General features: G+C 53.8%; 2 protein-coding genes across 2 annotated transcripts; one reads left to right on the top strand and one right to left on the bottom strand.

Annotated features, from left to right (window-relative positions):
* The first annotated feature begins 11,446 nt into the window (after nucleotides 1–11,446).
* On the top strand, nucleotides 11,447–13,973 carry LOC136517798 (subtilisin-like protease SBT3). The gene has a single exon (XM_066511445.1). The coding sequence runs from the start codon at nucleotides 11,494–11,496 to the stop codon at nucleotides 13,786–13,788; it is 2,295 nt and encodes a 764-aa protein (XP_066367542.1). The 5' UTR covers nucleotides 11,447–11,493; the 3' UTR covers nucleotides 13,789–13,973.
* Nucleotides 13,974–14,650: 677 nt separating this feature from the next.
* On the bottom strand, nucleotides 14,651–18,895 carry LOC136518189 (uncharacterized). Its single transcript, XM_066511849.1, has 4 exons — nucleotides 18,566–18,895; nucleotides 18,369–18,429; nucleotides 15,905–16,049; nucleotides 14,651–15,266 (listed from the first exon to the last, which is right to left on the bottom strand). The coding sequence occupies exons 1-4, from the start codon at nucleotides 18,765–18,767 to the stop codon at nucleotides 15,015–15,017; spliced, it is 660 nt and encodes a 219-aa protein (XP_066367946.1). The 5' UTR covers nucleotides 18,768–18,895; the 3' UTR covers nucleotides 14,651–15,014.
* Nucleotides 18,896–22,152: the final 3,257 nt, after the last annotated feature.

The raw sequence follows: 22,152 nt of genomic DNA, 5'->3' as shown, positions 1-22,152 counted from the left end.
GACCGACTCAAACTGGATGTAGGGTATGTTGCCTAAACCAGTATAAACCATGTGTTATTGAGTGCTAGGCCACCTCTGATCACAACGTACGGTAAAACTACAAATATTTACTTATTGGTCACTTTTTGCACCAACAGTTGGCGTTGTCCGTGGGGAAGACATTGTACGTTCAACACTTTTTGGTCATTGGATGGCCTACTTTTCCGCCACCCTCGCAGTGGCGGGCTCTGGTGATTCGATTCGCTTTAGCTCACTGGAGTTTCCTGCGCTCCCACCTGTTAGGATGTGGGTTCCACCCATCTTCAAGCCATCCCAGGCCTTCTTCCTCAGAAGCCTAGACTTTGTCGCCAACCGGCTCGGCATACTACACCTCCGCGAGGAGGCACTCGTTCCGACACCCATAAGAGGGGCGCCCTCCATCGACTTTGGGACACATGACTTTGAGGACGTGGCATCCACGCTTTATTTCGAGCAAACTCTCTGCTCAAACCCCACTGTGAGTAATGTACATATTGTTATTTACTTACTATTCTCTATCTTCCGCCGATTCCCTAGAGGGACCCTATTGTCCCCGCTGTGACCGCCATACTACCAGTTCCCCTACGACCTCGCATCTCCTGCGGACGCGTATGCCCATGGGCTCCAAAGGATGCCAGCACTGCCCCCTCTCACGTTCAAATTCATGGGGATGGCGAGCTACTCTCCCACCTGTTTCCTCGACATCATGGATGATGATGTTGAGAGTGACAGCTCCAGCATCGGCGATGGGTGCCTAGCCACCATCCGTCTTGGGAGTGTGCTATGGTGAACGCTCTAGGATAGCCACCGGTGGTAACGGAGTCCTTGTAGACTCACACCCCTCTAGACCCTCATGCAGAGACCACCAAGCTCACACGAGAGCATGGCGATGAACTACAACAACAGTGGCTGCATCGGCCACCGACTGTGCCTGCACGCTTGGCGCACCATGCTATGCCCTGCGTGCATAGACCAGCGAGCGGCGCCCAGGGTCGTGCCTGCTGGGTCCAGCGCAACACCATGGACAGGGGGAACGATGCCCCATAGTTCGCTCGGGCCAATCAGAACATTGCCACCGTGCAATGCTTCTGTGTGGCCTTTTCGAGCTGAACGACCCTGATGAACAGGTGATCCACCGAAACCTTCGGGCACTAGTGGAGACTGTCGCCGTTCAACAAGCGGAGAGCTCTGTATCGCGACGCCGACTCGTGGCCTCGCTCACCACTAGGGGAATGGGGACGCAGCAGATGGGTCGCTCCACCCGATCACTACTACAACCACCGAGCGTGGCATAGCAGGCTGCATTGGCACCTTGTCTTGACTTGATGACCGCTCCGCACCGACCGCCTGTATACGCGCGGCTCAGACCGAACTGAGACACACACAGCAGCGACCGAAATCCTAGCCCTGAGAGCCTAGGACCATGGACCTTTGTCCAACACCTCTAGCAAGCACCGCTCCCACCACGCTCCAACGAAGCCCAAGGCAAAGGTAAGGCCAAGCGCGAGGATTAGGACAAGGGCCCCTCCACACAGAGGGGAAAATGAACAGAAAGGATCACTGCCGACCGGCCAACTCCGCGTTGGTCGCCACGACTAATCACGTGGGCACACAACCCTAGCAGAACCCTCCAGGCCATTTCCATGAGCTCATGGAGAGCCCATGCACCAATCATGACTACCCTATCAAACACCTCTACAAGGACTGCTAGCTCCTCAAGCGCCTTCTGCGGTAGGCCGATAGACCAAAGGAGGAAAAAGGTGAAGCAGCGACCAAGAAAGGGGGCGTAGCGGGCAAGGATCCGGATGACTGAAGGTTGAAGTGATCCGACCGGACACCTACTGACTGAAGAACAACAACGACGACATTCTCTCCGAACGCTTGGAACATCTATGTCATTTTTATTCCCCTAAGTTTTAGTCTTACCATTGTTTACTTAGTGTATGCTCCTATAAAAGCACCCTGACCCGAACGCTTTTCGGCCCAGGGCGCTCGGGGGCTCCACTAGGGGGACACTACTACCTCTCTATTTTGTTTACTATCATATGGTGAAATTCCTTCCTACCCAATCAAAAGGGGAGTTTGTTCCTTTAATTTACCTTACGTAGCTTTGTTTTAAAACATTCCGACCGATTGCTCCCTGCCTTTTCCTATGGTTACGAGCAGCTGAGCCTCACGGGCCATGCCCTGGGCTCCCAAGGTTGTAGCCTATGGGACAAATGGGCAGATATGAGAAAGAAAGAATAAAAAACAAAATTATGCTAAGGGAAAACTAAGGAACAAAAGGGAATAAGCTTTCCCGAACGGAGTGGCTCCATCATAGAAAGCGAAACCAACTGTAGTCATTAAGCACACATGAATGTTTACACGGGGGCTCCCCCATGAACTTAAAATTTTTATGTTCACTAAACTACTTATATTTTACAAGCTATTGGGCCGGCTCGGTGGCATCTGCAGTATGTGTGACCGGCGAAGGCACGGGCTACTCACTCCCCGACGGCACGACATTCAGCTTGGTTGAAGCCGGGGTGATGTCCACCTCTGACCCAGGCTCTGTGCTATCCGCAGGCTGGGCAACATCCTCCCCACGCATGCTTCTAGCCATGTCTTCACGGTGGACGTCCATCACCCACTGAGCTGAGACTTGCTCTGCCACCGACCTTGCGTGCGGCAGCAAGCTCTCCCTGATCGATTGGATGTCCTCCATGCTCAAACCATCGGCATACCCACTGTAGATAGTAGCGAAGTCTAGGTTTGGATGATGCGTCACCACCGAAGTCAACACCCCCGACGCTCCGTAGAACAACCTGCTCGTGATAAGATCCCGAACCGCATCCAGGACCTCCGTCAGCTGGATGGCGGGCGCGCTAGTACTTAGCGCCGACCCGAAGACCTCCGAGATGACGAGCTAGGAAACGTTGCAGATCTGGTGAAGTTCCCCCTTGAGAGCATGTTGCTCTTTGTGGGACTTGGCCAGCTCCTCTGAATTCTAGCTGAAAGTCACCTTGATCATCTCTAGGTCCTGCTCCAGCGTCTTCACCCTTTCGCCTAGCTCTGAAAGAAGGGCGACAAGCTCAGAAACAGGCTGAAGGAAAAAACTAACACAACAAAAAACAGAAAAGGTACGTACCAACGTAGAAGTTCTCAAGGGTGGAGAATTCCTCTGTCTGTCGGGCCACCTACTCACGTAGCTAGGCGCTTGCCTCCTCCATCCCCAGCACCCAGCCCCGACGTGTGAGCACTTCCCAGTCTACCTCTGACCGGGACTTTTGCTCCAACTCTAGGGCTTTCCACGCCAACTCTAGGGCATTCCGCTCTGATGCCAAGGCGCTTTGCTCTGACTCAAGGGTCTCTAGGCATTTCTAGAGTGCCACCTCGGTGTCCGCCAAGGATGTCCGCAACTCTACCTTAGTCTCCGCCTGATGGGCCTTCGTCGCCTTAAGCCCCTACTCGGGGATGGTCGCCTGCTCTGCTACACGCTGCCCCTCTGCCCGTGCCACGGTCGCCTCGGCTGCCCGGTCCTGGGACTCACGGCAAGCGGACTCTAGCTGACGCTCAAGCTCAGCCATCCGGGCGTGCTCCATTCGGAGGAAGCAGGACTTGCGGGACGACATCCCCTTTAGACTCTACGAAAAACAAGCATGCTAAGGCAACCAGCAAAAGATTAAGAGGTCAAGGACAAGTATGGGAAACTCACCTCCATGGCAAGCTGCAGGTCGACCTCGACTAACTGCTAAGCGGACTTAACCCGCTCCTAGATGTCTTCAAGCTTCATAGACAGGTTGGCAAGTTTGGACACCGCGACATGTCCTTGCTCCCCAACAATGTCCCAGAGCTGACCCTCCTACGAATCCCAAAGGTTGAACCGCACCTTTGTCAGGTCCTCGGGGCAGGGCCACTCTAGGTCACCCTCTAGTAGCCCACCAGAGGGCCCCGCCTCATACCGAACCACCGCTAGCTCCCGCGATGATGTCGGCGGCTCAGCCACGACTTCTGCCTCATCGTCAGATGGGATATCCACCACCTCGGGTGAGCGGGCCACCGCCGAGCATTCCGACTCTGCCCCGGCCACGTCTCCCTCCGGTGCTTTTGGCTCAAACCACAAGGGTGAGCTGTGCAGCTTCCCGAATGACAAGGCAGGAAGCTCGGTCCCCCTCTCCTCTTTCACCATGGCTAGTGGAGGAGGAGCCATGAGAGTTACCTCCGATGCGACCTCCATTGTTAGCACCGGGATCGCCGCCAATGCCGCCGCCGCTGCCACCACCGTACAAGCAACCGACCCGGGGGGCACCACCCCCAGAAGGGAAGGACTCATCGCCGCTACCACCGTACCAATAACTGACCGTAGGGGCACCACCCCTGGAAGGGAAGGACTCGTCGCCACCTGGTTCCCCCCGCTGCTCGCCGCGACACGCTGTAGGGTGGGCCTCTAAGCCTCCTGCATGGGGGTTGGGGCAATGCTCAATCCCATCATCGCCCAGCCACTGACAAAAAGGGTAGGTAAGTCAAACCCCAAAAAAGACTCAACAACAAAAGATTGAAAAGAAACGAAGGAAAATGTACCGGGAGGTGAGCGGTACAACTCTGAAGGCAAGACCCAACAACGACGGGCCTACAGGACAAGGACCACTCTCGGGCTGCAACCCGCACCCCCTCACTTCAGTCGGGGGCAGAGTCGCCCCAATCAGCTTCTGCCCAGCCTATGGGTCGCTACGACCTTTGGCTCAGGACTTCCCGACCAAAGCAGCGGGCGGCGCTTCCTCCAGCTACGAGTCACACGACGCATGGGTGCCAATCCGCCCCTTGAACCGCCCGACTTGCTCGACCGCATCCGTGGTAGGCGGGGCTTCCTCCGGCTACGAGTCACGAGTTGGCACTGGTCCCGACGATGCACAAGTGCCAGTCCGCTCCTCGGACCACCCGGCTTGCTCGGCCACATCTACGGCAGGCGGCGATGGGACCGACGATGCCACCAAGGGGCGTGGTGACCGCCTCCGCTTTGCCTCCCATTTGCCGACAGCGTCCGCGCTCGCCGCACGCTTCCTTGGCGTGGGAACCACCATGTGTCGCTCTGCCTCCTGCTCATCACCAGCGGACATCGCCATAGGGTCGCGACACTCCGCTAAGGTCACAATGACCTCCTGACTTTTGTCCTCCTTGGAGAAAATCATGTCATCCACATCCATGGGATCCTCTAACGCGAGCTCCGACTCGACGTCGCTCCTACGTTCTCTGGCCTTCAAATGCTAGGCAATCCCCTGCTCCTTCTCGTGCTTCCACCAAACCTCCCTGGTTCTCTTCTTCCTCCTGACATCCGCCACCTCCTTTTGGGTGACCTGCCGGGCCACGCCCTTCGGTCCCTTGGGAAGGTGTGTCCAGGACTTGTAAACTCCAAGCCCCTATGGAATGGGTGGCCTAAAATCAAAAAATAGAAAAAGCAGAGGAAGAAGCACAGATGAAATAAAAGGGAGCATACCAGTCTAGACACGATCGCAGAGTTGAAAGGTACGTGCTTCCCTTCGACCCTCTCTTTGGGCTTTAGCTGCAGCACCTGGCCAAGGCAACTTCAGACCTCGTCGTCCGGTAGCTCCTTGGGCGATGCACGGTCTGGGTCTGACGGGCCGCTGTACATCCACATCGGCCGCGTCCTCTCTGCCAACGGCGCAACCCGGTGGCGATAGAGGGTGTGGAACACCCGCACCCCATCAAGACCGCCGTACAATCTTCCAGAGCTCCTCCTCGATGACTTCCACCTTCTTCTTTTCTTTATGGGCATAACCCCATGACCAACTGTCCTGCTTCTCCGATCTCCCACTGGTGAATGCCGAGAATGGTGCCTTTGCCGGATTCCTGATGTAAAACCACTCCCCATGCCACCCCCGGTTGGACTCATAGAGGATGTACGTGGGATACGAGCCTCCCGCGCTTGGCTTCCTCTATAGGGTGAAACCTCCCACCGGCGTGATCTCGGTTGGATTCCTCGTCGTCAAGGCTCTCCTAGAGAACAGCCACCGAAAGAAGTCCACGTGCGGATCCATCCCAAGGAAAGCCTCACAGACGGTGACAAAGCCGGCGATGTACAGCACCCCCATCGGATTAAGGTGTTGCAGCTCTAGACCCCACTCATTGAGGAGCCCATGCAAGAACCAGTGCGTGGGGTATCCTAACACACACTCATGGAAGGTAAGAAAGGACACCACCTCATCAAGCCAAGGTTGCGGGAACTCCTCCCTCCCGAGAGCCCTCCTAGGAACCCCTTCGCGACGAAGGCCTTCAACACTGACTCCCTCACGGTGGATGACCTCCAGTCTGACATTCCGCTCTGAGATCACAAAAAGATTTGTGAGTTTCTTTTTTCTCCCTCGCTCTTTCCTCTTTCTTTCCTAGAAACCGCCGCGACTCTCAAGAACACTCTCGGCGAGAAGGAAGAGAAAAGGGGCGGCAGATGAGGAATAGGCGAAAGAATGGAGCAAAAACCTTCTCCTCCTCCTACTTAAGGAAAAGGGTACAATAGTTAGGGGAGGGCGCGCCGATCGGGAAAGGCGAAACGGTGGAACGAAAAACCCTCTCTCTTTCACATTTCATGCAGATGAGATGTGCCCTGACCGATGAGACGTGCCCTGCCCGATGAAATGGCTCCTGATCAAAAGGGACGTGGCCTAGGTATGGCTCACCACTACCGCATGCCAGCCACTACTGCACGTTGGGCATGAGAACCAAAGCGCCACCACACACAGGCGACCCTCCGCTTCCCCAGGCGGGACTTGGAAAAACCCAAAATAGGATCTCCGCCGGGATAGACCATCGGGTTGCCTAAAAGTAGATCGAACGGCTCAGAAAAACACACTAATAGATAGGTAGAGAATGAAGGGACGCCCCATGTAGGCCATGCTGACTCCGTCACGAACAACGAGCACGGGTCCCGGTTAGATATTTCTGATTGGAGCTCTCCAAACCCTATCATATGAATCATCAAGGTAACACTACCACACCCCCTCTATTTCTTTATAAATCATTTCATACATCCATACATGCATTCATTCCATATGCCCGTACCTCCCGGACGATTCGGGCCCTGAACCGCTCAGGGGCTCGGGAACTAAGCATCGCACGTGCAGCGAAATGCATCACAACGCTCCGTGTTGCGTCACGAAGCGGCAGTTGCCTCATTCGACATGAGCAACCAATAGAGACAGGGGAGAAAAATGAAGATGAGCCCCGTGCTGCCCTCGCCTAGTCTAGCAGATAGGGTCATCTCAACCTTCTCGTTTGATCCTAAACCTCTTGCCAAGCTCACAGAATCTCCATCGAGGGGAGGCCGTTAGGCCACCTGGGTCGGTCTCTAGAACAACCTAGGCATCTGCTGGGTTGCAGGTAAAGGAGCAGTGGAATGTCATAAGAGGGCTATGCCAATCTCATCATGAACGACGGACCCAGATTCCACTCGATCATACCCATTAGTGAACTCACCGAGCGCGTCATTCGAGCCCGAGCGATCGGGACAAGCGATAAAACTTAGCCCCTCCGGTTGTGAGGAACCAAGGACAGGGTAATACACACAACTCAAACTGACCCCTACTAAAGCCCAACGGGGCTCGTGGGCTCAAGACACAAAACGCCTGGGTCTGCGACCCCGAACTCACCCCATCAGGATCCGCGAGCACTGCCTTGCGCCTCGCCCGATCCCTAAACTAACTAACTAACTGCCTTGGCTGCGCGGGCTGCACCGACGCCAGGATCCGCGAGCACCACCTTGCCGCCTCATCCGATTCCTAAACTAACTAACTAACTGCCTCGGCTGCGCGGGCTGCACCGACGCCAGGATCCGCGAGCGCCGCCTTGCCGCCTCGCCCGATCCCTAAACTAACTAACTAACTGCCTCGGCTGCGTGGGCTACACCGACGCCAGGATCAGCGAGCACCACCTTGCCGCCTCGATCGATCCCTAAACTAACTAACTAACTGCCTTGGCTGCGCGGGCTGCACCGACGCCAGGATCCGCGAGCACCGCCTTGCCACCTCGTATGATCCCTAAAACTAACTACCTCGCTCGGTCCCACGGCACGCACCGATGCCAGGACCCGCAAGCTCCGACTTGACCGATCCCACGACGCGCACCGACACCAGGATCCACGAACTCTACCTCATTCGATCCCTAAGACTAACTGCCTCGCCCAATCCCTAAGACTAACTGCCTCACCCGGTCCCACAGTGCGCACCGACGCCAGGACCGCAAGCTCCGTCTCACCCAATCCCTCGAAACTAAACGCCTCGGCTGCACAACGACGCCTTGGTCGATGACTCTGTCTCGACTGAAAAACACGCACACACGCCCGCTAAACAAACAACCCCCAGACGGTTCTGTTTGAACCGCTCGGAGGCTGCACCTACGGGTGCGCTCGTGCGCACCCATCGACGAAATAAAAACCTCCCCCGCTGGCAACACGGAAAACCCCCAGACGGTTTTGCCTGAACCGCCCGGGGGCTACACCCGCCGTCAAGATAAAAAACCCCAGACGATTCTGCCTGAATCGCCCGGGGGCTTGGGGGCTCCTGTCGGGTTCATAAACCCGGGGTCCCTCACGGACCGGCTTTCCCGCAAAGGCTCGGTCCAAGCAGACAGCGCGCAACTCATGGGCCGGCCCAAGTGTCTAAAACTATAGGCTAGGAGGACGGTCCAGTCACCGATCGGAAGGTTAGGTCGAGGAGGAACAACGCCCGCTTGTCGACTCCGGCCCACCTCTCCAACCGGAGCGCTCACTTCAATCTCCAGCGCGTCAGGACGGTCTCTCCGACCAGAAGGCCTGGCAAAGCACTACCTCCGACTCTGACCCCACATCTCTGACCGGGGTATGCAAAGACCCTGCTCACTATTCTTCTCCGACTAGCGCAACCAGAGCCGACTGGGACCAACCGACTGGGGACGCCTGCCCAGAAGGGACCAGGGAACGAACGGAGACAGCAAGGCAAGGTGCTCAAATCAAACCAGGATACTAGGGGCCGTACCCTGTCACCTATAGAAATAGTACTCTATAACCGCCCTGACACAAACAGTATTGTAGGCGCTGATATTTTTCTCTACAGTATTGTGGGCGCTGTTAACTCCCATACGGTAAGGCCTCCCCACATGCCTCTAGGCATCGATAGTGTTGCGGGCGTCGGGATTTACCGTACCAAGTGAACATGGTGAGACTCCTTACATGTCTCTAGGCATCAACAATATATGTAGGTGCCGACATCTGCCATACCCGAAACAAGACGATATAACCTTCCATATACAACCGACATCCAATAGTGTTTTGGGCGTCTACCATCCTCTTGTACCTGTCGGCGTGGGCAACAAGACTTAGAAGCATACGACATGTTTTAAAATATATGTACTCTATCCTAGAAGGAATGGAGAATAAAGAATCATAATCCTAGTCCGTTTGTACGTGGGCTCTTACCAAACTCTTAGGCCTTGGCAAGACTATATATACGTGGGAGCTCTATGATGTAACGATTAATATTAAGAGAAATAAAGAATAGTCTCCCTATCTTGTATCTATTTGTTCTTCTACTTTTACCTACTGTATTCATTATGAGAAACGAAGAGGGAAAGATCCTGACCGCCGACGACATGTTTTATAGCAAAGTCAAACTCGGACCCATGCCATGACAGTGCAGCCAAAGATGTCTCGGCCGCACGACGGACCACATGTGCCGTGCGCGCGCGGCAAATGCAGCAGCAGCAACGTCGCAGTGGCCGCACCGGTCGGCACCGTGACGGGACGCCGGGGCGCACCAGCCATCGTGGTTGCGCCGCGATGCGCACCGCGCCCACACCGATCGACGCCACCATCGCGCAGCGCCGGCCCGGCCTCCTCCACTGTGCAGCGCGCGCGATCTGTCTTGGCGCCGGTCAAACGACGGGAAAGGAGATCCCTTGGTTTCCATCAAGAAAAAATCGCCCGCGAGCAGCCGTGGCCGGTGATTGCGGGCGCTCTGTTTCGTGAGCATCACAGGTCACAACGTAACGTCCCACAGTCACACACCCCACGCACTGAAGCACCCACCCAGCGCCCACGCACTGAAGTGCCAAGCGGTAGGCAGCCAAAGCTAGCCACCAGCAGCGCAGTGCGGAGCCAGCCAGTGGCCACGAGAAATCGATCACATCGCTTGTTCTGCCCTACCGTCCCTCCTTTGGATTTGAGCTTTGGGGGTCTACTTATTGGCGATTAGCATCCATCGCCGCCGTCGATTCAATCCTTGTGCGCATACGCGATGCCATGGCCATGCGTGCCCTCAGTCGCGGATGTGGGATGCGGGATAAGGGGGGGCTAAAACAACAGAGACGTTGATTTGCACGAAGATTTAACGGTGAAATCAAGTTTTTGCTACAGTAATTAGTATTGAAATCAAGAAATTAGGGGGGGCTGGAGCCCCCCCCCAGCCCCCCTTTGGATCCGCCACTGCGTGCCCTGCTTCCTTGGATGTGCTCGTTGTCCGTTTTGTTTCAGTTTCAGCAGTGAATGCCGGTGATGCCACGGCGAGGGAATGCTACTCACTAACTACTTGGCCTGGCACGCATGCGGCCAATCGATCGGCAGTCGCGGGAGCACCAAGTACGTACTATCAAGGACTAACCATGCATCCAATTCTATCGGTTGGCCATCGCAGCCTGGTGTCGTCGGAATTCTGACGAGAGATTAAGACAATGTAGCTGATTTTAGCTGAACATAACTGAACCACCGACAGCCCACGAGGACAGTGCTTTGTATCCCCAAGTCTTTATAGATTCCTACGTGTAATTACTGTAGCTGTAGGACTAGACTGTGTTCTTTTCTTTTTAGGAAGTTCATGACGAGTGCACACTCCACTCAACGATCGACCTGCTGTACAAGTTGTCCACCCGGACATTGTTCGATTTCGATAATCACAGTTACGGCTTACGAGCTTATTCCATGTTCCATCGCCGCTATTTTGTTCGTTCGTGTTGTCAAGACTAGGCAACTCTCCAGTAGAATCATCACTAAATTATCAAGGTTTGTTGCTTTCTGATCATAGGAACATGCCAAAGACATAGCAAGCAATGCACGACGGTAGCTGCACCATACGCTATCATATAGCCATACGCATGTAAAGTTGCAGCACGCAGTTGCGGGGTACAGCAGTACACGACACATCGTCCAGCTCCCACCGCGTGCCTCGGCTCGCAAATCGCAATTCGCCCGACGGCCGAAGCCGAAGCGCGCGACACGGTGCCCATTCCGCCGCTAGGCGCTAGCCTAGCTCGCGCCGCGCCGGGCTGTTCCCCAACAGGGACTAGGCAACCACCGGATCGATCCGGTACGGTCCATCCTCAAACTATTGAGAGCATCCATTATGCACAATGTAACCACGTCTTACGTGGCATACTGTCATGTCCCCATCGTTAAATAGCAGCCGGTCCGGTGCACGCCGTCGCAGCGCGTCTCACAATCGTGTGCCGGACGGAATGGCGGCCATCATAGTCACGCTCCGCTGCATGGCGTGGCCGTGGCTGTTGGCGTTGGCAAGCTTCGCCTTCGCCTTCGCGACGCTGTGCGCGCCGGTCGCGTCGGCGGCGGCGGCGACGGCGTACATTGTGCACATGGACAAGTCGGCCATGCCTCGGGCGTTCGCGAGCCACCAGCGGTGGTACGAGTCCACGCTGTCCGCGGCGGCGCCGGGCGCGGACATGTACTACGTGTACGACCACGCGGCGCACGGGTTCGCGGCGCGGCTGCGGGGCGACGAGCTGGAGGCGCTCAGGCGCTCCCGCGGGTTCGTGTCGTGCTACCTCGACGACGCCAGGGTGGTGCGCCGCGACACGACGCACACGCCCGAGTTCCTCGGCGTCAGCGCGGCGCCGGGGGGACTGTGGGAGAAGGCCGGGTACGGGGACGGCGTCATCGTGGGCGTGGTGGACACCGGCGTGTGGCCCGAGAGCGCCAGCTTCCGCGACGACGGGCTCGCGCCGGTGCCCGCCCGGTGGAAGGGCGTCTGCGAGTCCGGCACGGCGTTCGATGGCGCCAAGGCGTGCAACCGGAAGCTCATCGGCGCGCGCAAGTTCAACAAGGGACTCGTCGCCAACGAGAACGTGACCATTGCTGTCAACTCCCCGCGCGACACCGATGGCCACGGCACGCACACCTCGTCCACGGCCGCCGGCTCGCCGGTGCCCAGCGCGTCCTTCTTTGGCTACGCTCCGGGCACCGCGCGCGGCATGGCGCCGCGCGCTAGGGTGGCCATGTACAAGGCACTCTGGGACGAGGGCACGTACCCGTCCGACGTACTCGCCGCCATCGACCAGGCCATCGCCGATGGCGTCGACGTCATCTCCCTCTCCCTCGGTTTTGACGACCAGCCGCTGTACCAGGACCCCATCGCCATCGGCGCGTTCGCCGCGATGCAGCGGGGCGTGTTCGTGTCGACCTCCGCGGGTAACGAAGGCCCCGACCTCGGATTCCTCCACAATGGCACGCCGTGGACGCTTACCGTCGCGTCGGGTACGGTGGACCGGGAGTTCTCGGGCGTCGTGACCCTCGGCGACGGCACCACCATCATCGGCGAATCACTGTACCCGGGCAGCCCGATCGCGCTCGTGGCCACCACGCTCGTCTTCCTCGACGCGTGCGACAACTTCACGTTGCTCTCCAAGAACCGCGACAAGGTCGTCCTTTGCGATGCCACCGCCTCCCTGGGCGACGCCGTCTCTGCATTGGAACTGGCCCAAGTGCGCGCGGGCTTGTTCCTATCCAACGACTCCATCAGGGTGCTCTATGAGTCATTCTCGTTCCCGGGCGTCATCCTGAGCCCGCAAGATGGGCCCCTGCTGCTCCAGTACATACGAAGCAGCCGCGCGCCCAAGGCGGCGATCAAGTTCGAGGTGACCATCCTGGGAACGAAGCCGGCGCCGATGGTGGCGGCGTACTCGTCGCGCGGCCCGTCGGGGAGCTGCCCGACGGTCCTCAAGCCAGACCTGATGGCGCCGGGCTCGCTGATACTGGCCTCGTGGGCGGAGAACATCAGCGTAGCCTTCGTCGGATCAACGCAGCTGTACAGCAAATTCAACATCATCTCCGGCACGTCCATGGCGTGCCCACACGCGGCCGGGGTGGCCGCGCTGCTCAAGGCCGTGCACCCGGAGTGGAGCCCGGCCATGGTCCGGTCGGCGATGATGACGACGGCCAGCGCGCTGGACAACACCGGGGCGTCCATCAAGGACATGGGCAACCGCAACCACCCCGCGTCGCCGCTGGCGATGGGCTCGGGCCACATCGACCCCACCCGCGCCGTGGACCCGGGCCTGGTCTACGACGCCGCGCCGGGGGACTACGTCAAGCTCATGTGCGCCATGAACTACACCGCCGCGCAGATCAGGACCGTCGCGCAGTCGCCGTCGTACGCCGTCGACTGCACCGGCGCGTCCCTCGACCTCAACTACCCGTCCTTCATAGCGTTCTTCGACGCCAACGGCGGGGCCGTCGAGCGCACGTTCACTAGGACCGTGACCAACGTCGGCGACGGGCCTGCGAGCTACAGCGCCAAAGTTACGGGCTTGAGTGGCTTGACGGTGACCGTGAGTCCGGACAAGTTGGCCTTCGGCGGCAAGAACGAGAAGCAGAAGTACACGCTTGTGATCCGGGGGAAGATGACGAACAAGAGCGGAGATGTGTTGCATGGTGCGTTGACGTGGGTGGACGACGCGGGCAAGTACACCGTCGGAAGTCCCATTGTCGCAACTACCGTGAGCTCAGATCAGTTTTAGGATCCGGACGTATAGCATATACTATATTTGTTCATCAAGTCGATAAGCTTGAGGCAAGTAAAGCTAGCTTGACAACAACTGAGCATACAGAATTGTTCAGTACGAAAATTGCTTTGCATAAAACCATACATCATTTATGGGCTTCATTGCAAGTGATTACAGTTATTGACCTTTTAATCATCATACGTCCATCATTTAGGTACTCAAATGCTTCTTTCAGTGTCGAAAGTTCCGCTTGATGAAAAAAGAAGAAGAAAATGAAGCATCCCAGATGATCTTGTTGTAGCTAAGTAGATGGCAGTCCCCTTTTCTAACCCCGAATGAGAAAAACTCTTATTTTGGAGGTCTTGCAGCTCCAGCAGTTCTCCAAACCCAACCCTAACGAGAAAAAAAAATTCTCAGTAACTCAAATCATAGCCTTCCACTCCTCAAATAAAGGGGGAGACCTCTCCTCCCCAATCCACTATTTTTCTTATTGGGGATTGGATTTTCTCATTCTGCTGGAGAGAAGACCTTCGAAATGCCAAAACACGTTTTGTATCTCTTCCAATAACTAGTTTTTGGTGTTGGAGTATTCTCCTACTGCTAGAGATGCTCATGCTTTAATTTCCATGTAATCCTCTAAAAATGGATGACGATTTAGAGGGGCTTACTGTATGTCACCTTACCAACACGACTCAAAGCAACCCAAAATTTATATGATTAGCCTTTCTTCCATGTAACTAACGAGAATTTTAGAGGTGCTTACTGTAAGTTGGGACTGGGACAGAAAACTGGCTGGGAAGAGAAAAGGGTGACACCTCACACCAACGGACAACCAACAAGGGGTTACGCCCCCTCTGTTTAGGACCCCTTTGGAACATATTAATTTCACAAAATCAATTTATTTTCAAAGGAAAAACATGGGAAGCAGGAAAAAAATGTTTCACGCTTTACAAAGATGCCTTAATCTCCCACAACGGCAAGGGCAACGAATGAGTTTCTATTTGTTCCATCGACAGTAGTTGTAACCTTAGAGCCCTGTTACACATATTTCTTCTTAATAAAATTTGTTTACCATGTCCGATTTTGATCTTACGGCACTCGACCAAGACTAGAAGGCAAAGACAATACATCGCTATTACAGAGACAGTTAAAACTTAAGCTGGAAAGATGATTCACACTAAAAACTGCAATACTAGGTCTCCTGCCTTCACTCTGATCCAGTATTGATGCGTCTCCAGCCTTCACTCTGATCCAGTAGCCATCAAGAACTCTCCTTCGCACACTAGGTCGGCACCAACGTAAGCTTTCCCTTCCATCTTTGCAATTCCGAATCTCTTCTGCAGCTTGATCAGAGTCATTCTCATGATCAAGATGTCTCCAGCAATCACAGGCTTCCGAAACCTCACTTTATCAATCCCTGCAAAAAAAAAGTTCTCTCGAGATCCACCTACTTCAGGCTGCAACATCACTATTCCTCCAACCTGGGCCATTGCCTGCAAATCATGGTCAACAATTGTCTCATACCAATTAATCAGAAAGCTGTTTGTTTGAGACAATAAGCAGCTGTAATGTCTTCAGAAGAAACACAGAGCAGAACAGATGCTGCATACATAAACATGTATATCAAAATTGGACCTTCTATTCTATTGTTATTCCAAAATGCATCAAGCAGCAGAATTACCATACTTGCTACCTCAGCTTACATCCTATATGTAAAAACATAGACCTGAGTCATGCATACTGATCCCTTACAAGTATAACTTGCAGTTGATTGTCTATGTCCGTTTATTCATTCTGCAACAATCTGAAACTACGTGTTTGATTGACATCAGTAGCTTCACTTTTAAAAGGTATGAAAATGCTGGAATAGAGCTACTGAATGACAAGATCCAGCACCAATGGTCTAGCATTCATCAATTCATAGTACACATGCGAATGGTGAATTCAACTAAATTTGTTCTGAATTAGACCAAAAAGAGTGGCACTCTAAGATTTCAACCAGTATAGTTTCAGAAAAATGTATGGTGATGCAACACCAATTTAATCTACACGTCAATAATGATGAAACAATTGCATCTCAGTAGGCAATATAGGTATCAAAAAAGGAAAAAATAACGAGAATATTATATACCTCAACCATGAGAACACCAGGCATTATGGGCCGTTCAGGGAAATGTCCTGGGAAGAAGTTATCGTTTATTGTCACATTCTTGATTGCAACAGCATATTCTCCTGGTTTGTAATCAATAACTCTGTCAACCAGAAGGAACGGGAACCTACATGCATATCAACAAAGAATAGAGGCACTTAAACACAAAAAACTGGAAAGTCGAGTATCTTCACTACTTACAGAAACAAAAAATGGTGGTGGTGGCTGGTGGCAGAAGGCTCTTCCATTGACTGATCTTTATATGCATATGTACAATGTTTTCAAGGCGGTAAGGCGAGGCGTGGCGACTGACTACCCCCTTACGCTTAAGCGACTAAGGCGTGAGGCGAGGCGACGCCTTAACATCTTAAGGGAATCTTAAAAGAGCAGCTTAGAGTGGTAGATAATGAAGAAAAACAAAAAAGGAAAAAGGAAAAAGAAAGGAGAAGGAGCAAGTAGTCTGGCCCAGCCCACCAGGCAGCCCATATATCCCTCACCTTTGACCTTCCTGCTTCATCTCTCAAACTCCCAATCCTCTCTCTCCAGCGCCGCCGCACCTCTCTCTCTCTCTCTCGTTCTCCACTGCCGCTCCACCTCCGTCCCTCTCTGTCTCTTGCTTCCCTCTCTCCTCCAGATGTGCTGCTCGTCTTGCTTGATAGACGGAGGAACAGAAGGGCTTTGGACGCTGCAGCTCGATGGAGGAACAGAGGAGGCAAGATGTTGCAGGTCAGCGCCGATTGGGGGAACATGGCCGCAGCCCGCACAGGCGGCCGCACGGCTCGGCGGCGGGCGGGCAGCTTCTCCCGTCGGCGCGGGAGAACGCGTCCGCACGGGCGAGCTGCGGCTTCTGGTTCCCCTCCTGCTCTCCTGCTGGTGAATCTCCTGCGCGCCCGCTCTCTCTCCCTCCGGCGCACTCTGTTTCTCCTGCGCACCCCATCTCTCTCAGTTTTCCCCGCCGTTTCCAATCCTTCTCACGCGTTTTCCCGCCGCCCAGAACAGAGACCTCCCCGTAAGGCGAGTTGTCTGCTGTGGCGTCCCGCGGGGAGGGGGAGGCGGAGCCTCGGCAGCAACAGCTTCTACCGGCGGCGCGGGCGAGCAGGTAGGTCCGTCTTCCCTGCGAGCGCTCCTCTCTCTGCTCTCTGATTTCTCCTGCACTCCTCTCTCCCCGCGCGCCTAATCTCCCGCGCGCGCGATGATTTCCCGCGCGCCTGCACTTTCCCCGTCCTTTCTCCCGCGCCCGCGTTTTCCTACCGTGGCCATCCCTGTATGGCGCCCGCCTTGCTCGGTTTCGACGAATCGGATGCCAAATCGACGACTTCCGGACGCCATGGTAGTAAGGCGGACGCCATACCAATCTGAGACGAGTCATCCGCCAAGTCGTCCCGCCTGTAGCGCCTTGCCGATTAGGCGACGCCAAAGCGACGCCTTAAAAACATTGCATATGTATATGATAAAAGTGATCCTATATGATTTCCTTTGCTTTTGTGATATAGTAACAAGGTTTCTTAGAGTTCTGTGGCTAGATTAGGGGGAGTCAGTAAACAAGTTTAGTAGATAAAATTACTAGACTCCATTTATTTGAATACTATGGTAACCAACAAGCACCCGACTACTCATTCACCTATGAAGCATCATCATTATGGCTAGGAAATACACAAAAAAGCACTTAGTACGTTCAATTTTACAAGGTGCAACTTGACTTGGTATGGTCTTCCAAATTGAAACTTGACTACAAATATCTCTTGTATGATAATTTTACTAATAAAAGAATCATGACCATAAGAACTTGAAATAAAAAAAATCTAGTTGCATCACTTCTGTATGACTAAATATATACATGGTTAGCCTAAAAATTTAATGTCATTCACTGTTCAAAAAGAAACTTAGAAGGCTTGAAATGTGCAGTAGCTAGGCTAACTTGAACATTTCCATATGCACATACACAGCTCTGAAAGGTTTTCTTTAGAGCATTGGTAAAAAACACACTTACAACCGAAGCCAGAAAGGGTGCCATTTGGTCATAACTATTTTTTAAGAAATGTTAATGATTATCCTTTTTATGACAGTAGTGCAGAGTTATTTATTTATTTCATTTCCACAATCCACATGACTGGTAAAGACATTAACTCAAATCAAAATAACAGGGGTGAATCCATCAGAGGAGGGAAGTCAGACAAATAGTCAGCTTCATAGGTAGGAAGTTCGTTATAAATTCAAAGCAATACAATATACAAGCAAATCACATGATCAGAATTTAATTCTTAGGCTAAAAAATCTTACAGCCCGTTTACAACATACACGTCATTCATTTTTTACTGGCAAAGCCCTAAAGTTCTGATTAAGAAGTTCTGTACCTGCATTTCACACATTTTTAGACATCTGCTAAGCAAATCTAGGCACATAGTAAGCCACAATGAACAAATAGCACCCACAATAAGTGACTCACCTATGTGGCAGGATGTCACGGATCTGGTTGATGTCCATGAAAGTTGGGAAGGCAGGGAATCCTGAAAGGGGATCACACCGCCCCAGTAAGCACAAGCATCAGTATCAAACATGTCCGAAAAGCAACAGCAAACACACAACACAAATACAAATGAAACGACAGGCATAGCAAGGAGAACCGGAAGTATAGTCACCGACTTTTCTCTATGGGCGTCTCGGCCTCGAACTTCTCTCCGGCCGCGGCGCGCCGCGCGACAAGCGGCCTGCCGGAGGGCGCGACGAAAGCAGGCGCGCGGTGGCGGGGCCGGACGGCGAGGCGTACGGGGAGAAGCGGGGCGGTCGATATGGAGGCCGGCGAGATGATAGAGCACGGGGATCTCGACATGGCCGCGGGTTCCATCGGCGGGGAAGAGGAGGGGAGCAGGGAGGGAGTGGGGCGGAAGCGCGTGCTGTTTTGAAGTAGAAGCAGGCCAGGGGAAGAGGCGGCGGGCGCGACGCGATGCCTGCCGATGTGTACGAGGTGGTCTGGTCAGGTGGCCAAGGTCGAAGTCGGAACAGGGTTTTCAGCCGGGCTTTGGAAACTTCAGCCCAATTTGGATCAGGGAAAAACTCCAAAATTTTTCTGTCCGCCGCCTATCTTGGGGCTGTTTATTGAGACTCGTTGACGTCGCTTACAATGATTCTTTGGTTGCCATTAAAAATTATAATATTTCTTAACTTCCATAATTCCATCAATTTGTATTTTTTTGGGTGACTCTGGACACCGGTTGACATATTTGACAACAACAAATCTGTCAGATTTTTTACCAATAAAAAAAAAGATAGCTCACCGAAAGAAAATTAGACAGATAACACACATAAATCTGTCGACAGTTTTGTTGGTTTTATATATGTTGAATTTTGCGTTTGAGTTTTGAACCTTGCCGTAAAAGTTTATAAGGTTATAGTTCAAAGTTTTGAACGTACAAAGTTTGTAAAAGTCAATAGTTTGAAAGTTTATGAATTCTAAGTGTAAAGTTTTGAACCTAGCCACACAAAAGTTTATAATGTCATAGTTCATAGTTTTGTTCCTATAGAAATATAAAGTTTGTAATGTCATAGTTGAAAGTTTATAAATTCTAAGTGTAAAGTTTTGAATCTAGCAGTGCAAAGTATATAATGTTTTCGGGTTCATAAACTCGGGGTCCCTCGCGGACCGGTTTCCCAACAAAGACTCGGCCCAAGAAGACAGCAAGCAACTCATGGGCCGGCCCAAGTATCCGAACAACAGGCCAAAAGGGTGATCCAATCACCGACCAGAAGGTCTGGTCGAGGAGGAGCGGCACCCGTTTTCCGACTCCAGCCCACCTCTCCGACCGGAGCGCTCGCTCTGACTCCAGCCGCCTCCGGACAGCCTCTCCGACCGAAAAGCCTGGCAAAGCACAACCTCCGACTCTGACTCCACGCCTCCGACCGGAGTACTCAAAGACCCTGCTCACTGCTCTTCTCCGACTGGCGCGACCAGAGCCGACTGGGACCAATCGACCGGGGACGCCCGCCCGGAAAGGACCAGGGAACAAACGGAGAAAGCAAGGCAAGGCGCTCAAGTCAAAACCACGATACCAGGGACCGTACCCTGTACACCTGCAGGAACAGTACTCTGCAACCGTCCTGACATGAACAGTGTTGTAGGCGCTGACATTTTGCCTACAGTATTATGGGCGCCATTAACTCCCATACGGTAAGGCCCCCCACATGCCTCTGTGCATCAACAGTGTTGTGGGCACCGGATTTTGCCGTATCGAATGAACATGGTGAAACTTCTCACATGCCTCTAGGCATCAACAGTATATACATGTACCGATATCTGCCATACCCAAAACAAGACAACGTAACCTCCCACATGCATCCGACATCCAACAGTGTTGTGGGCGTCTACCATCATCCTTTACCTGCCGGCGTGGGCAACAAGGTTTAGAAGCATACATACTCTCTCACTCTTACTTGTAAGGCCATCCCCTTCATCTATAAAAGGGGATGTGCTCTCTCCCAATGGATTCAAGTGATTCCAGATTCATTAGATCGATCAAGTTTACTAGCTCACAACCTCAGAACAGCTAGGTTCGGACCTCAAGCACACGCTTGAACACTTAGCTCATAGCGGAGCTCCTGTCGCTCTCGGCCCTTTCGACCGGACCTCTTGTATACCCCATCTTTCTCCTTCTTGTTTGTAACCCCACTGCAAACTTCGAGCACCAGGGCCCAGGAATAAAGTCACCGACCGACCCAGACTGGACGTAGGCACGTTGCCTGAACCAGTATAAACCCTGTGTCATTGAGTGCTAGGCCACCTCCGATCACAACGTACGGTAGAACTACAAATATTTACTTGTTGGTCACTTTCTGTACTGACAGTTGGCGTCGTTCGTGGAGAAGACATTGTGCGTTCAACACTTTTTGGTCATCGGATGGCCCACTTTTCCATCACCCTCGCTGTGGCGGGCTCGAACGATGCGATTCGCTTCGGCTCTCTGGAGTTTCCCGCACTCTCACATGTTGGGATATGGGTTCCACCCGTCTTTGAGCCATCCTAGGTCTTTCTCTTCGGAAGCCTAGACTTCATCACCGACTGGCTCGGTGTACTACACCTCCGCGAGGAGGCTCTTGTTTCAGTGCCCATCAGAGGGGCGCCCTCCATCGGCTCCGGGACGCTCGACGACTTCAACGACGTGGCATTTGCGCTTCATTCCGAGCAAACTCTCTGCTCAAAGCCCATTGTAAGTAATATGTGTACTATTATTTACTCTTTATTTACTATCTCCCGCTGATCATCCGAAGGGACCGTATTGCCCGCGCCACAAACACCGTACGATCGGTTCCCCTATGGCCTCGCGTCCCCCGTGGATGCGTGTGTTTTGGGGCTTTGAAGGATGCCGACGCCATCCCCCCTCACATTCAAATTCATGGGAATGGCGAGCTACACTCCTGCCACTTTCCACGAACTCTCGGATGACGAGGGTGAGAGCAACAGCTCCAGCATCGGGAACGTGGCACCTCACCACTGTCCGTCCTAGGAGTGTGCTATGGCGGACGCTCTGGGACAGCAGCCGGTGGTTGTGGAATCTACACAGACTCACACCCCTCTAGACCCACATGTGGGGGCCCTCACATCTGCACAAGCGCACGTCGAGGAATTACGACAACGGCGGCAGAACCAGCCACCGCCTACGCCGGCGCGCTCGATATAGCACGTTGTGCCCTATGCGCATGGCCCGACGGGTGGCGCCCAGGGTCACGCCTGCCAGGTCCAACATGACATCATGAATGAGGAGAACGATCTCCCATAGTTCGCTTGGGCTGGCCAGAACATTGCAGCTGCAGCAATGCTTTTGCGTGGCGTTCCCGAGCCTGTCGACCCCTAGGAGTGGGTAGTTTACTGAAACCTCTGGGTTCTAGTAGAAACCACCGCTGTTCAACAAGTGGAAAGCTCCGCATCGCGACTCCGACACGCGCCCTATCTCCCCACTGGGGAACGGGGACGCGCCAGATGGATCGCTTCATCCGCTCGCCGTTACAGCCATCAGGTGCAGCTCAGGAGGCAGCGGTCGTGCCTTGGTCTAACCTGGTGCCTGCTCCACACCAACTGCCAGTACACGAGTGGCCCGGTCCATACTAGCACGCTCGCAGCGTCATCAGTAACCGGCATCGGGACCGGCATGACAATGACGTTCACCGGGTGGCGGCGAGAGCAGGTGACATAGAGCCCAACCGAACCATTGAGGGGAGCGGTGAAACGCGCCCCAGGC

Source organism: Miscanthus floridulus, chromosome 17 (genome assembly GCF_019320115.1).
Source record: "Miscanthus floridulus cultivar M001 chromosome 17, ASM1932011v1, whole genome shotgun sequence".
NCBI classification, from domain to species: Eukaryota; Viridiplantae; Streptophyta; class Magnoliopsida; order Poales; family Poaceae; genus Miscanthus; species Miscanthus floridulus.
This window is presented reverse-complemented; position numbering and strand designations above follow the sequence as displayed.